The sequence below is a fragment of the Calypte anna genome, chromosome 3 (genome assembly GCF_003957555.1).
Source record: "Calypte anna isolate BGI_N300 chromosome 3, bCalAnn1_v1.p, whole genome shotgun sequence".
In the NCBI taxonomy this organism is placed as follows: domain Eukaryota; kingdom Metazoa; phylum Chordata; class Aves; order Apodiformes; family Trochilidae; genus Calypte; species Calypte anna.
In genome coordinates, this window is record NC_044246.1 from 30087864 (window position 1) to 30100772 (window position 12909).

A 12909-nucleotide genomic window follows, 5' to 3' on the forward strand; every position below is an offset into this window, starting at 1 on the left:
CTGTTATAAGGAAAAATGGAATGGCAAGCTCTTAGCCATTCCAGGTGCTTTGGCAAGTAGGCTCTCAGATAGAAATGTTACCCAAATGGCAGAGGCATTCTGAAGGTATAAGAGACAACTATATTAGATAGCTACCCACTTTTATGGAATACAGGATGACATGAAGGACAACATTAGCGTGAGCTGTAGTCTTAGTTTCAGAAATTGGGAATACAGGAGCATGAAAAGGAGAAGCATTCATGAATGACATATATTTGAAAGAGTGACACCAATAAAATGTATTTTTTGTAAGATTGTGGTAAAAGAGAGCAAATAAAAATGAGTAAGACAGTACCAGCTCATTTTCTTTGCTTACAACTCAGAATATGGTCAGGAAAGCTGGTGAATGGAGAAAAAACATAGAAGCAAATAGCCGCTTGATGAAGAAATTTGAGGAGTCTAGAGCAGAACTGGAGAAAGTAATTCAGATTGCCAATTGTTGCTTAAAAGAAAAAGGAAATCCTGAAGAACTTCTCAGGAAACATAGCGTGAGTAAATTTTCTGACCTTCTTGGAAATCTTTGAGTGCATGATGTACAAGTGAAAAGCTTACTTAATTTTAAAACTGATGTGGATTTCTTTCACATATAAAATTATACAGATCTGGTCTAACTACTGTTAAGACTGAAGAACAAAAAGAAATAAAAGGTCGTCCCTCTTACTGATGAATCTAAGCAACAAGAAGTTGAAGAGAGAAATCCCCTTAGAAGTTAGGGTCAGTTTTGCTGGTAGAACCATTGGGAGTAGAGAGATACTGCATTTTGCTAGTCTCATGCATCCATTGATTTTATTGGTTTTTTTTTTAGATGAATAACTGTATTATAACCATTACTTATGCATGTAGCTTTAGAATATACATATATAAAAATACCATCCCATAGTATTGGTTGAGAATAAATTAATTTGCTGGAAATAGCTAGAAATTGTTCTTTCTTTAGTTCATACTTCAGTTCTTCAGTACAGCAGACGTAATCTTGAAACTTACAAAGTGTGTTAGGGAACTTCATGTTGGCAGGTTACCCTAACAATCTTCATCTCCTCACTTTCCACCACAACTTTAGGAATTCTTTAACCAATTGGATCAGAGAGTCTTGAATGCCTTTCTGAAAGCATGTGATGAACTTACTGACATCCTTCCAGAACAAGAGCAACACAACCTGCAGGAAGCTGTGAGAAAACTCCATAGGCAGTGGAAGGTTAGTAACATTGAATGATCTCTCTGGAAATTTTAAATCTTAACTTTGGAATGTTTCTGCATGACCTATATCTGAAAGAAACAAACAAAAAAAAAAAAATTAAAGACAGTTATATCTAGAAATATGTTCTCAAAAAAGCCTTGCTAAGCAGGGTGGTCAAAAGCCAAGAAACAAGAATAATTAATTGTAAAACCTTAATTTCTCTCCCAACATGCAGCAATAGTGACATTTGTGTTAAGAATATTTGTGAAGACAAGGTGCTAGCTTTTATTCATGCTTATGTTGGATGACAGCAGTAACTTTTCCAGCCTTAATAAAACAAATTTGTAAGTGGTCCGACTATCAGTTTAAATTGTGTCTTCCTCCAAAATCTCTAACAACTGCACAAACATTGCTCATAAGCTATGGAATTTTTTTGCCTGCCACAGTGTGTTGCAGGTCAAAGCTGAAGTGATGGTTGTGTGGTTTCATGCTGTCATCCTTACAAGAGTCTCTGGACTCAGCAATGAATGTAGTTTCCTTGTGATTTTCGCTTTATCACTTTAAACAGGAAATATTTGGTATGTCTTGCCAGGAATCAAGATGTCTCTGTAATGTGCCTTATACATACATATTCTGGTCCCTGAAAACTTATAACCTTATGATATATGTAAGCACAATATAAGTAAGATAGTTGCTTTATTTATTTAATGTGGAGAATCCCCATTTGTTCGTGCATATATGGTCTTCATTTTCTATATTAGCAGTTTTTTAGATTATTTATTTGTAGTAACTTCACACTAAAGTAGGGGAAGTAGTGTTCTATCTCCATTTATTTATTGACTCTGTGGGTGTGTAGGATCTTCAAACAGAAGCCCCATATCATTTGATCCACTTGAAGATTGAAGCACAGAGAAACAAGTTCCTGGTCACAGTAGAGGAGTGCAAAGCTGAACTAGCTCGACAAAACAAGGTGCTGTCAAGAGAAGGCAATGAAAGGATGATCAAGGAACACATGGTATGAATTATATGCCACCCCGTGGGCATTTGAAGAAATACATTCCAATCTCAATAATAAACAGAAGGTCTGACAAACACTTGAATTTCCAAACACTGTGACAATTAAATCAGATCTGTCCTTGGGGTCTTTAACAAAACCTTTTTCTGTATTTCCCATCAGTTGTTCTTTGGTGACAAAGGATCTTACCAGCTGTGCGAGAAAAGGCTACAACGGATGGAAGAACTCTGCCAAAAACTACCAGTTTCTGATCCAGTGAGGGCTACGTTAGAAAGCAGCCAAAGAATCCTGAAGGAGCTCAAATCCCAGATAGACAGCACATTTATAAAGCTGACACAGCACTCGGACACCTGGAAGGGCTATAAGAACAGGTGTCAGCTCAATTGCTAGCTGGGTCTTGTAGAGCTTTATGTGGGGACACTGCACATACATCAGTGTCACATAAGAAGTGATACTGAGTTTCTGGCTTCTATTAGAAAGCTATACTTTATCTATTAATTCCAAAAACCGTAGTGAGTTTTTAAGTGTATTTCAAAATTTTGTTTTAAATTGAAGAAGTTACCTTTTGGTGATGACAATTTTTATCTGACTTTTTTCTTTGCTTTGCATCATCTGATATTTCATTTCAGATTTTCTGAATTGGAAAATTGGATTTTGTCAACAGAAAAAGAGCTAAAGAAGATAAAGGAAAATGTCAATGATACTGCCAAATACAAGCAATGCAAAGCATTTGTTGGGGTGAGCCCTTGCCTTGTATTCTAATAAAGCTACAATCATTGCTACTGGGACTTGGGATAAAGCTGTATTCTGAAGGAGCACAACTGTTTTACTATGAGCACCAAAGTAGCTCTGATGATTATTGGTATTCTTAAATACATTTCCAGGAGAATGTCCCACATACAACAAAGTGTGTCAGAAGTTCCTACTTTTAGTAATTTAGAGAATGGAAGGCCCTATTACCTGTATATTCAGAACATTCAAAATATAGAAGCAGATGGAATAAGTACTTTTCCTGTCATCCTGCCACTGTGCAGACAACCCAAAACTTTTGGACTGGAATTTTTTGAAGAATTAATGATACTGTCTTACATCTAGGGAAAATTGTAGTAAAAATTATCTTCTATGATAGTATCACAGAGGAATCATTCACTTTTGCATTGGTGACTGGTAACAGAAATGACAGAACACTTAAGATTGCATCAGTTCATTAACTTAGTTCCAGGCAATGATATATATGTTACCTGGGACCTAGCTTGACCCTTGTTTTTAATTGCCCATACTAGGAGCAAAAATAAGAATGTAGGAGTCTGTGTGAAAGCCATAAACAGGTTATGAGGCTAAGTGTGCACAAAAACATAGTTAGAATGGCCTTGAATAATGGAGATACACCTTTAGCTTAATGGGTGCTTCTGCTCCAAAAAGTCTGATTTGTTGATGCAGTTTCACCACTGGCAACTTCTCATCAGCACTGGCACAAAGATAATTTGTGATGAAAAAGTTAATTTGTGGTGAAAAGAGGCTGAGAGGGTAAGAACTATTTAAATAGGTTGAAAGAGACACAAAATCTTGTATCACATGAAATCTTATGTTTGGGAAAGTCAGCATTTAGAATTAAACTGGTAATTAAGAAATTTGGTCAATGTATGGAAAATATATACATGGTACGTGATGTCTCAACTGTAGGCTAAACTGTGAAGAACAAGTACTTCACTACTACTTATTAAAGAATGGACTAATAAGGAGTAGGGGAGTATTCTTTGGAGGAAATGCAAAAATCTCACCCACTGGAAAAGAATTAGAGTGTGTGAATAAAAAACCCCTTGCATTCCTAGTGTTTCAAGATAAGAAAGGTAGTATGTCTACACTACTAATTTTTGAACTAATGCCATGAATGCCACTTGTTCATATAAGTTGTTTATTTGAAGAAAATGCATTTTGATTCTTCCACAGGAAATTAGGAAGCATATTAACAAGCAAGGAGAAAATCACATCTGGCTGAAATCTAGACTTGCTGTTTTGACTGCAGTATGTCCTGATTTGGAGGCCAAAAAGACAGAGGATGAGCTTTGTAAACTTTCCAGCGACTTCAAGGGACTCCTAGATTTGCTGGCTGAGGTACAGTATAAGGGATACAAGAATTGTCCATTTACAGTGTCACATGAAATTACATCAATCATGGCTTCACAGGCATAAATTCCCCCCCTCGTGTTTTTTTAATTAAACTACAAGCATCCAGCAATGAAAAACTCATTTGTACTCACTGGGTAACAAAGGTCTGAGAGTCACAGGCAACAAAATACTGACAATAGTATAATGGATCTTCTCCCTTTGTGGTATTGGAATGCATCATCATTAATGTTTCCGGAATCAAAATGTCAGAATTTTCACAGGCAAAAGATAATTTTCTAAAATCTGCTTTTTGCCATCCCTGGCAAAACAATGCTGTACATCAGCCAGCAGATGCAGAATTTTACTTTATTTATATATCTTTTATGTTGAAATAATGATGGACCTACTGTGAGGTAGTTCCAAATCATTAAGCCTGTCTATCGTGCACTGAATTTGCAGGTACAACTGCATTTCTCTGAAGTCTGGTTATGAGGTACTGTAAGTGCTAAAAGGATGAGAAAGTGTTAATTGATAAGCAAAACCTTTTAGAATCTACCAAACCCTTGAGTTCTGTGGGATTTTAGGGAACCTACCGTTTCACAGTTTTCATGGTAAAAAAACAAAAAACCCCAAAACATCAGGAGAAATTTAGAATATCTTACACTTCAATGGTAGAACAGATTCATTTGACAAAAAGAGTGAAAGACAGGGAGAAAGGCAAAGTTTTTAATTCCATTGCTAATGCTGATTCTTGTGGAGGCCTTCTAGGTGTTGCAAATGCATAGAAGTTCCATGTACTTATTGAAACATTACTAAACTTCTCTAGGCTGAAAACACTTGGAAAGTTGGGACAAATGGGATTTCCAAGTGACTGCAAAAAAACATTGAAACATCCCTTTTTTATTTTTTTTATTTTGTAGTAACTACTTTTGTTTTTTTGTTTCCTTCAAAAGTCAGAACTCAGGGGACCAGAGGTCCATGAAAGTAGGAAAAGAAAATAAGAACCAGAATCTAAATTTGTTTTGAATCTAGAGTCATAATCTAAATAGAGTTTTATACTGTAATTAGTGTACTACTTATCCCTAAAAATCTGAATACTCTTTACAGATTTTATACAGATGAGACTGCTTAGACAAGGACTGATATTGGATATTTCCAAAGTTCAACAATGTTTTTGGAAAGTAGAGATTAAATATTGGCATAAAAGGAACAAGAATGGATTGATTCTTAAAGACCCTCCAAAGTGAATATGGACTGGAAAGAAAAGAAAGGGGTTTCTTAGTTCTAGACTACTTTGATTAAATCTTAAAAGACAGAAACAGTCTGAGGAACAGAGCCTGTAGTGAGAATCAGCTACAAGTAGTTAGCTGAGCCATGCAGACTTTCTGCAGAGATATATCTTGTTCTTTACAAAATAATTTACAATAGATCATTGGTCTAGAAAGTCCAAAACACAGCAGGATATTTTGTGAGTTAGGTAGCACAGGTCTTTCGGGATGTGAGTCACCTTGTAATGCATGGCAATCTAATAGGGAGTATTTCTAAACAAGAAGATCTTTCTAGTCACATTTTAAGTCTTCAGTCACACTTTCAATGTAAAGTTAAAGGTGTTAAGAATACTGGAGAGAAAGATGGTGTGAATTTATTGTGCTTTTTGAAAAACTGATTCCAAATATAAATGTGTTTTCAATATGAAATACTTAAAGTTATCTGTAATTCTAGATTGAAAAGACATTAGGCATTGTTGGAGACTGTGTTCAGTACAAAGAAGAAGTTAAAAGTGCAATCGAAGACTTAATCAACAACTCTAAAGAAGCCCAAGCAGAGGCTGAAAAGATCCTGGATACAGAAAGTTTATTACAAGCTCAGCAACTACTACTTCATCATCAGGTAGGGCAATTACTCATGTCCATATTCCATTTTTTTTAAAGGTAGAATTTATGTAATTACTAAACTTTGTTATATCCATTAACATAAGTCTTGATATTTAAACTCTTTGAATTTTAACTTGTAGGAGTAAACTTGAACCTAGTATTGATTTTATAATATTGATATTATAATGGGAAATGTACTCAGTATTTTTAAAATGTTAATACCTAGTGATGTTTTTCAACTTTTATTGAATATCCTTGTCTTTTACATGGGGTTTTCGGGCATAAAACACCTGAAAACAGGATTCATTTACTTAAAATTTTGGGTAAGTGTACTCTGTAAATTTTTATCTCTCTTTTTACCTTTTTAAAATTTTCATGTCAGATTTGACCATGAGAAATTTTGTCTCATCCTGGTTTTGGATTTATTTTTGCTTCAGCAGCTTTGATGAGGCCCCACCTATAAATGCTGGAGAGTTGTGCCTCTAGCCTCATATCCTCCTCTAGGTAGTTAGAGTGACAGATTGGCATCCAGTCTGTAGGAGCAGAAAAGGATGCTTTTTATGCACTGATAATAACTCAAAACATCTATGGGCTAAAATAATTAATATAGGTTGCATACAGCATGAGTCATTGGTTTTAGGGCCAAATATGTGAAATTAACTTTGAAGCCTATTCAAAGATAATAGGAATAGGAATAATTTACTGTCAGTGTCTGAGGAAATGTCTTATTTTGTAAGGTCAAATATCTTAATGTCTGACCAGACACTGCTGTCCTACCTCTGTTTTATCTAAATCATAGAATCATAGAATCATAGAATCCTAGGGGTTGGAAGGGACCTCGAAAGATCATCTAGTCCAACCCCCCCTGCCAGAGCAGGGCCACCTAGAGTACATCGTGCAGGAACGTGTCCAAGCGGGTTTTGAATGTCTCCAGTGAAGGAGACTCCACAACCTCCCTGGGCAGCCTGTTCCAGGGCTCTGTCACCCTTACAGTAAAAAAATTTTTTCGAATATTCAAATTTCGAATATTCAACCCTTTGGTGTTTGTAAAAGCTGTTGTATGTGTAAAGTTTCACATTTGCTCTTTCAGTATTCTACATTCCCCATCTGTCATAAAAGAGGTAGCGGGAATTGTTAACTTCATGAATTCCTAGAACTCCTTCAGTTCTTCTTTTGATAGGGACTCTATTATGTTAAAAACAGAATGGCAAAGATCTGAAGGTACCCAGAGCAGAACTGAGCAGGGAGATGTGACCTAACCTAGCAAGGCTGCCATTAGGTCAGGCACATTAGGAAAGGAGAGGATAAGTCATTTTAGGAGTTCCCAGTAGTGATAAAAAGCAAAATGCATAAAAGAAAGTTATGCAGCTTGTAAGTCCCCTTCTGCTCTCTAATAAAAGCTGATATGTTGCTTTCTGAGGCTCCAACCTGTTCCTCAAAGAGCACAGAGCAGACCTGGATGATTCCAGGCAGTCATGAAGAATGCATACACCTGAGGCTGCACTTGCTCAGCTGTTGGGGTTTCTCCTTTGTAAAATACTGCTTTGTATACATGGCCTTACCATCACTCTTTATCTCCCATTTGTACACCTCAAAAACTGGACCCAGATTTTGGAACACAAGGCATATATTTGATGAGTATACTCCAGTCTATTCCATGGACTGTTACCCTCATTGCATACCCCTGCAGAGGCAGAAAGTGGTTTCATTGTGCCAGCTTCCCAAAGGGGTTTTTTGTCTAACCACTGGTACTGAATGCATCCTTTCAGCAAAGGACAAGGAGACTCCGTGCAAAGAGGCAAGATGTGCAACAGCAGATTTCCCAAGCTAAACAGCTGCAAATTGAAGGTGGACTGCCCAGTGCAATGCAAGAAGATTTACAAAAGTTGGAAGGAACATTGGAGAACATGCAGCAGACTATGGAGAAACGTGAAGAGCAACTGAAGGTGAGTCCTTTGCAACTTGAACACTTGGCTTTATTATTATTTGGGGTTTTTTGTGTGGTTGGTTTTGGTTTTTGATTTTTTTTTTTCACCTTGGTAAAAAAAACCCCGATTTTTTAAATGTAAGTAGTCTGAATTGACTGTCTCATCTCTAAACCCTGATCCTTGGGGTTTTCATGATCAGCACATGCACAAAAAATTTTGAAGTTGCTGAATATCTCTACATAAAAACATCTTTTGCTCTTTTTTTTCTCTTTTTTTTTTTTTTTTTTTTTTTTAAAAAAAAAGGTCTTTAAAAGTCCAGACTGTTTGGTCATAATTGATATTTGGAATAATTTATCTGTAACTTTGGTTTTTATGTGCTGTCTCCCCTGGTTACTAAAGATGATATTGTCCTTTTAATTGAGAGTCTTTAGGCTGGTTATTAGATTAATAAAACCTGATGTTGTGCAAATATTATCACAACTAATGTGTGAAATACATGCTGTTATCCTAAATTTAGAGAAGGAAGTAAAATGTCAGAGAGAAATCAAACGGATTACTTCAGGTCTTATAACTACCCACTGACTAAGCTAGGATTGGAATTTATAGCTTCTTGTGCTCATATCTGAATTGTCCTTTACATTTCTCTAAGCAGAATAGTAATCCAGCTGTCCACAGTTTCACACAAATGTTTAAAACCATAAATATTATTTCTCATGATAAAACACAAGATGAAAACATGATTGATAGAGCTCAAATAACTTCTTAACGTAAGAAATTATTATTGAAACATTTTTTTTCCTGAGGAATTCTGTATAGAAAGTATTAATCCATGCCTTCGTTTAATGCAGAGCCAAAAAAATATTTGTTTATACTGTCATAATTCTTGACTGGTAAATAAATGCTGTATGCTGATCAAAACACTGGGTTCAGAACAGTATCATCTGTAGAGTAGGTGGTATTTTCCCGATGAACTGTTTTATTTTATGACAGGTCTCTATCTTTTTTCCTATTTCAGTAATTTATGATGAAATTTTTTTTTCTTCCCTTTGATCTTTTTGTCCTTTTGTTCCTCTTTTGGGTTTGCTTGTTTGTTTTTTGTAGGTCACAATAAATAAATGGGAGCAGTTTGAAAGGGACAAGGAAACAGTAGTAAAATATCTCAGTCAAGCAAGTTCTGCGCTTGAACGTATCTTAAACTTTAGCAGTTTAGAGAGCCTCTCCTCAGAACTGGATCAGACAAAGGTATTCACTGTGTGAAATACAGGAACTGAGCTACCTTTCTGCCTTGCTTGTTAACATGTAGTGAGTGTATTGCCTTCAATCTTTGCATGGTCTCCTGTTAATGCTAATGCAGATTGTGTATACAGATTAGAGACTGCATAAACTCGGTGACATGAAGCTGTCTTATGAGAAGTACATGATTTACTCAAAATCTTACATCTGAAGCTCATGGTATAGAAGGTATAATTATTTTTAGGACTTCCCATTTTATGTTCACATATACCAGTTAGCTACACAGTGCCAAGCATTAGCATATTGACACCAACAGTGGCAAAATTACGTGGACTGTGCCAACTAGCACCCTTATAGCCCCGAGCTAAAAAAAGAAAGTGTTCTAACATATAGGCATAAGCCACAATGTGCTTGCCCTCAGTAACAGTAGTGATTTGCTTGCCAAAGTGCCATCCTTTTTATGCTGACTTTCCTCTTTGATGAACCTGATAATAAATCATACATATCTTGGTTGTGCTCAGCATGCATTGTTCTTGTGTATGGTCTTACTGTTTGTGACAGAAAATGGTTGTTAAATTAAATGAGATTACAAGTTAAGGGATATTGCAAAAAATTCTCTAAAGGGTAGGACCTAAAGAGTTCACAAAAATGCATGTAATCTTTGGCAATTCACAAATAAATTTCTTGAAGAGCTATAGGATACATTTTGATTGGTTGAATCAAAAAACATAAAATCTCCCTTGCCAAATTTTATTCAACATAGCTTGCTCAAATGAATATTTCTTAAATACCACATGAAAATAACTTTCTTCAGAGACTGTACATTCAAAATATACATGTAGGACACAATTTTTCTAACCACACACATTGAGGAAGAATATTTTTTGTGTAAACATATGGTATTTTGTAGTTGTATTAACGTGTCTTGCATTCTTACAGGAGCTTTCTAAACAGACTGAAGCAATGGCAGTGCAGGCTAAGAATCTGGTGAAGAATTCTTCTGAGATACAGCTTGGTTCAAAGAACAAGCAGTCCCTTCAGCGACAGGCAAAATCAATCCAAGAACAAGTGAAAAAAGTGGAAGTTACTCTTGAAGAAGAGTATGTTCTTAACAAGTCCTAATATTCGTTCTCCACTATAAGATTGTATCAGATTTCTAGAATACCTTGTTGGCATTTTATGTTGTCTATAAACTCCATCACTTACAGCTTGACGTGGCAGAGTAACCAGGTTTTAGTTCCAAGTATGTCAGTAGAGTGTCTGCAAATAAACAAAATCTTTCTTTAATAAGTAGTTAATAACACCGCTATTAATTACATTTAACCTGTGAATTATCTTTAAATCTCAGTCTTGTGAAGAGGGAATAATTAACTTTTAAGGTATTAGACTCTTTTAGAAAGAAAAATCTTAGTTCTAGTGTGAGAACAGCATATACTTGCCTCAATTTTCATTGCCCCACTTCTCCACAGGAATGTCAAGAAGTGCCTTCATCTTAGCTGGATACCCAGATTTTATTTCATGGGCAATATCAAAAGCATCTGCTGCTGCATGTAACAAAGGCACCATATGCCAAATTTTCTTTAAAAATTGAAAGCTATAAAAAAAGAAAGTGTTGTTAAATCCTGTAAATTTTTGCAGATTTTTTCTTGTAAAAATTTCATTCCTTCTCTCGAGTGAGTAACTCAGTTATGGAATTTCAGTTACTCAACTTTAACTTCTGACCTTCTCATTTTATCTCTATACACATACATCTGTATCTGTGTATTACATTAGTCTTTTTTGCACATATTAGATCATATACACAGATATGGCACAGATATGTGTAAATTCTATGTTGTCTTACTGAAAATATTATGTAGAATAATTTATAAGTTTAATCAGGTTCCATTGCTTCCATCTGAAGGGCAATGCCCACATTACTGGAGTTTTTCCAGAAATTTTGGGTTTTTACCAATGCCATGTTAATATGGCTTTAATTTGGTGCCATTTTCTTCCAGTTGTAAAAGAATTGTAGTAAAACTGAATAACAAACCTCTGCAGCAGATGTAACTTTCTCATTATTGGTGGTTGACTTTTTCCATATAAACTTTCACCAATATATAATATTAGTATTATATTGATTTGCAATCAAATTCCACCATATCTTACTAAAAACTTTATACAGTTTTTTCCAGTTGATGTGATTTTTCAATTCAAGAAATTAATTCTCCCAACAATGAGTATTCACTTTTTGGATAGTGTTTTCTATTTTTAAATGAAAGCCATCATTGATTCCCCTTTCAGTGTAGATATGAAATAGGTTTTAGTTGAATGTATGGATTGTACAGAAAGTCCGTGGTACTGTGACAGATAATAAAAAAATAAATCCCTTCTGCAAAACATGCAAATATATATAACTCTTTTTAATGATCTACAGAACATACAACCAGTGTGTAAGAATTCTGTTGTAACTTGCATCATCAATAAAAATTTTGGGCAAGTAATTTAGAGTGAAGGTATTACAAGTACATGTGGTTTATACTATGCCAATGAACAGGAAATAAAAAGTTGTAGCAGCTCTCCATAGTTAACTACAAAGAGATGTTTGCACATCTATTTTCCAAGGAGATCCTGAGTAGCTGTGCAGTGTGTGTGGGACTATATTCTTTATGGCCTATGGCTTTCTTACAGCTATAAGGAAGGCAGATAAAAAGGCCTTTTGTGTGAGCTGTTGTGCCATTGATTTGGTCCCTTAATTCAGATTATGAGCTGCATTTTCTTGGGTTGAACTTCTGTGAAATATTCTCGCACTTTATTTTCCTGCAAATAACTTGAATTTGAATACACTCTTATCAGTAAGTGGCTGGTGACATAGCTAATAGCTTTTCATTTTGAAACGGAATTAAAAAAAATTTAAAAGGTCAATTTTTAAATTTTTAGACTACATCTTTTCTTCAAGATTCCTCTAGATTTAATGGAGGGGGAATAAAACATTTTTATCATGGGATGGTTTTTAGGGACATATTTAAAAATCAAGTGTATTTTTGAATTTTGTAATATTCAAACATTTCTGATGAAATTTTAATATTTTCAGTGAAATAGAAAATGCATGTAGGGCCTACATGAGCAGTGGTTTCTTTTCAATGTCTTGAAAGGAGCTTGTATACTGGAAGTTAATGTTATTGGGCTTAATAAGGGCTTTAGACTTGTGACAAAAAATAGGGTGCTTTGCTATTAGATATATACAAGAATCGGTCATAATCTGTCTCTGTTTAACATACCTATAATGTAATTTTTAAAGAATATAAATCTATTAACTCTGAGGTAGTAGAGTCATACTGTTGTCAATACTTTGGCTTGATATGAAAACACAAATTTCCTACAAATGGTCAGACTGCTGTTATAAAAACCCAAGTTTAATAAAGCAGCCAAACATAGCTGCATATATGCATATCCACAATACTCTGGTTTTAATATTTATGTTCTAGCAACTAAATAACTAACATCTTTGCACTCAGTTACCTCATTTTTAGATATATTGTATAATCCTAATTC

General features: G+C 35.1%; 1 protein-coding gene across 1 annotated transcript in view; it reads left to right on the forward strand.

Moving 5' to 3' along the window:
• SYNE1 (spectrin repeat containing nuclear envelope protein 1) overlaps positions 1 to 12909 on the forward strand; it is a 304753-nt gene that overhangs the window by 104710 nt on the left and 187134 nt on the right. The window contains exons 22-31 of the mRNA XM_030446636.1: positions 363 to 527; positions 1100 to 1234; positions 2073 to 2231; positions 2394 to 2602; positions 2861 to 2969; positions 4182 to 4346; positions 6063 to 6230; positions 7984 to 8160; positions 9244 to 9384; positions 10315 to 10475. Of these exons, the coding sequence (XP_030302496.1) occupies positions 363 to 527; positions 1100 to 1234; positions 2073 to 2231; positions 2394 to 2602; positions 2861 to 2969; positions 4182 to 4346; positions 6063 to 6230; positions 7984 to 8160; positions 9244 to 9384; positions 10315 to 10475 (1589 nt within the window). The remainder of the gene's footprint in view (positions 1 to 362; positions 528 to 1099; positions 1235 to 2072; positions 2232 to 2393; positions 2603 to 2860; positions 2970 to 4181; positions 4347 to 6062; positions 6231 to 7983; positions 8161 to 9243; positions 9385 to 10314; positions 10476 to 12909) is intronic.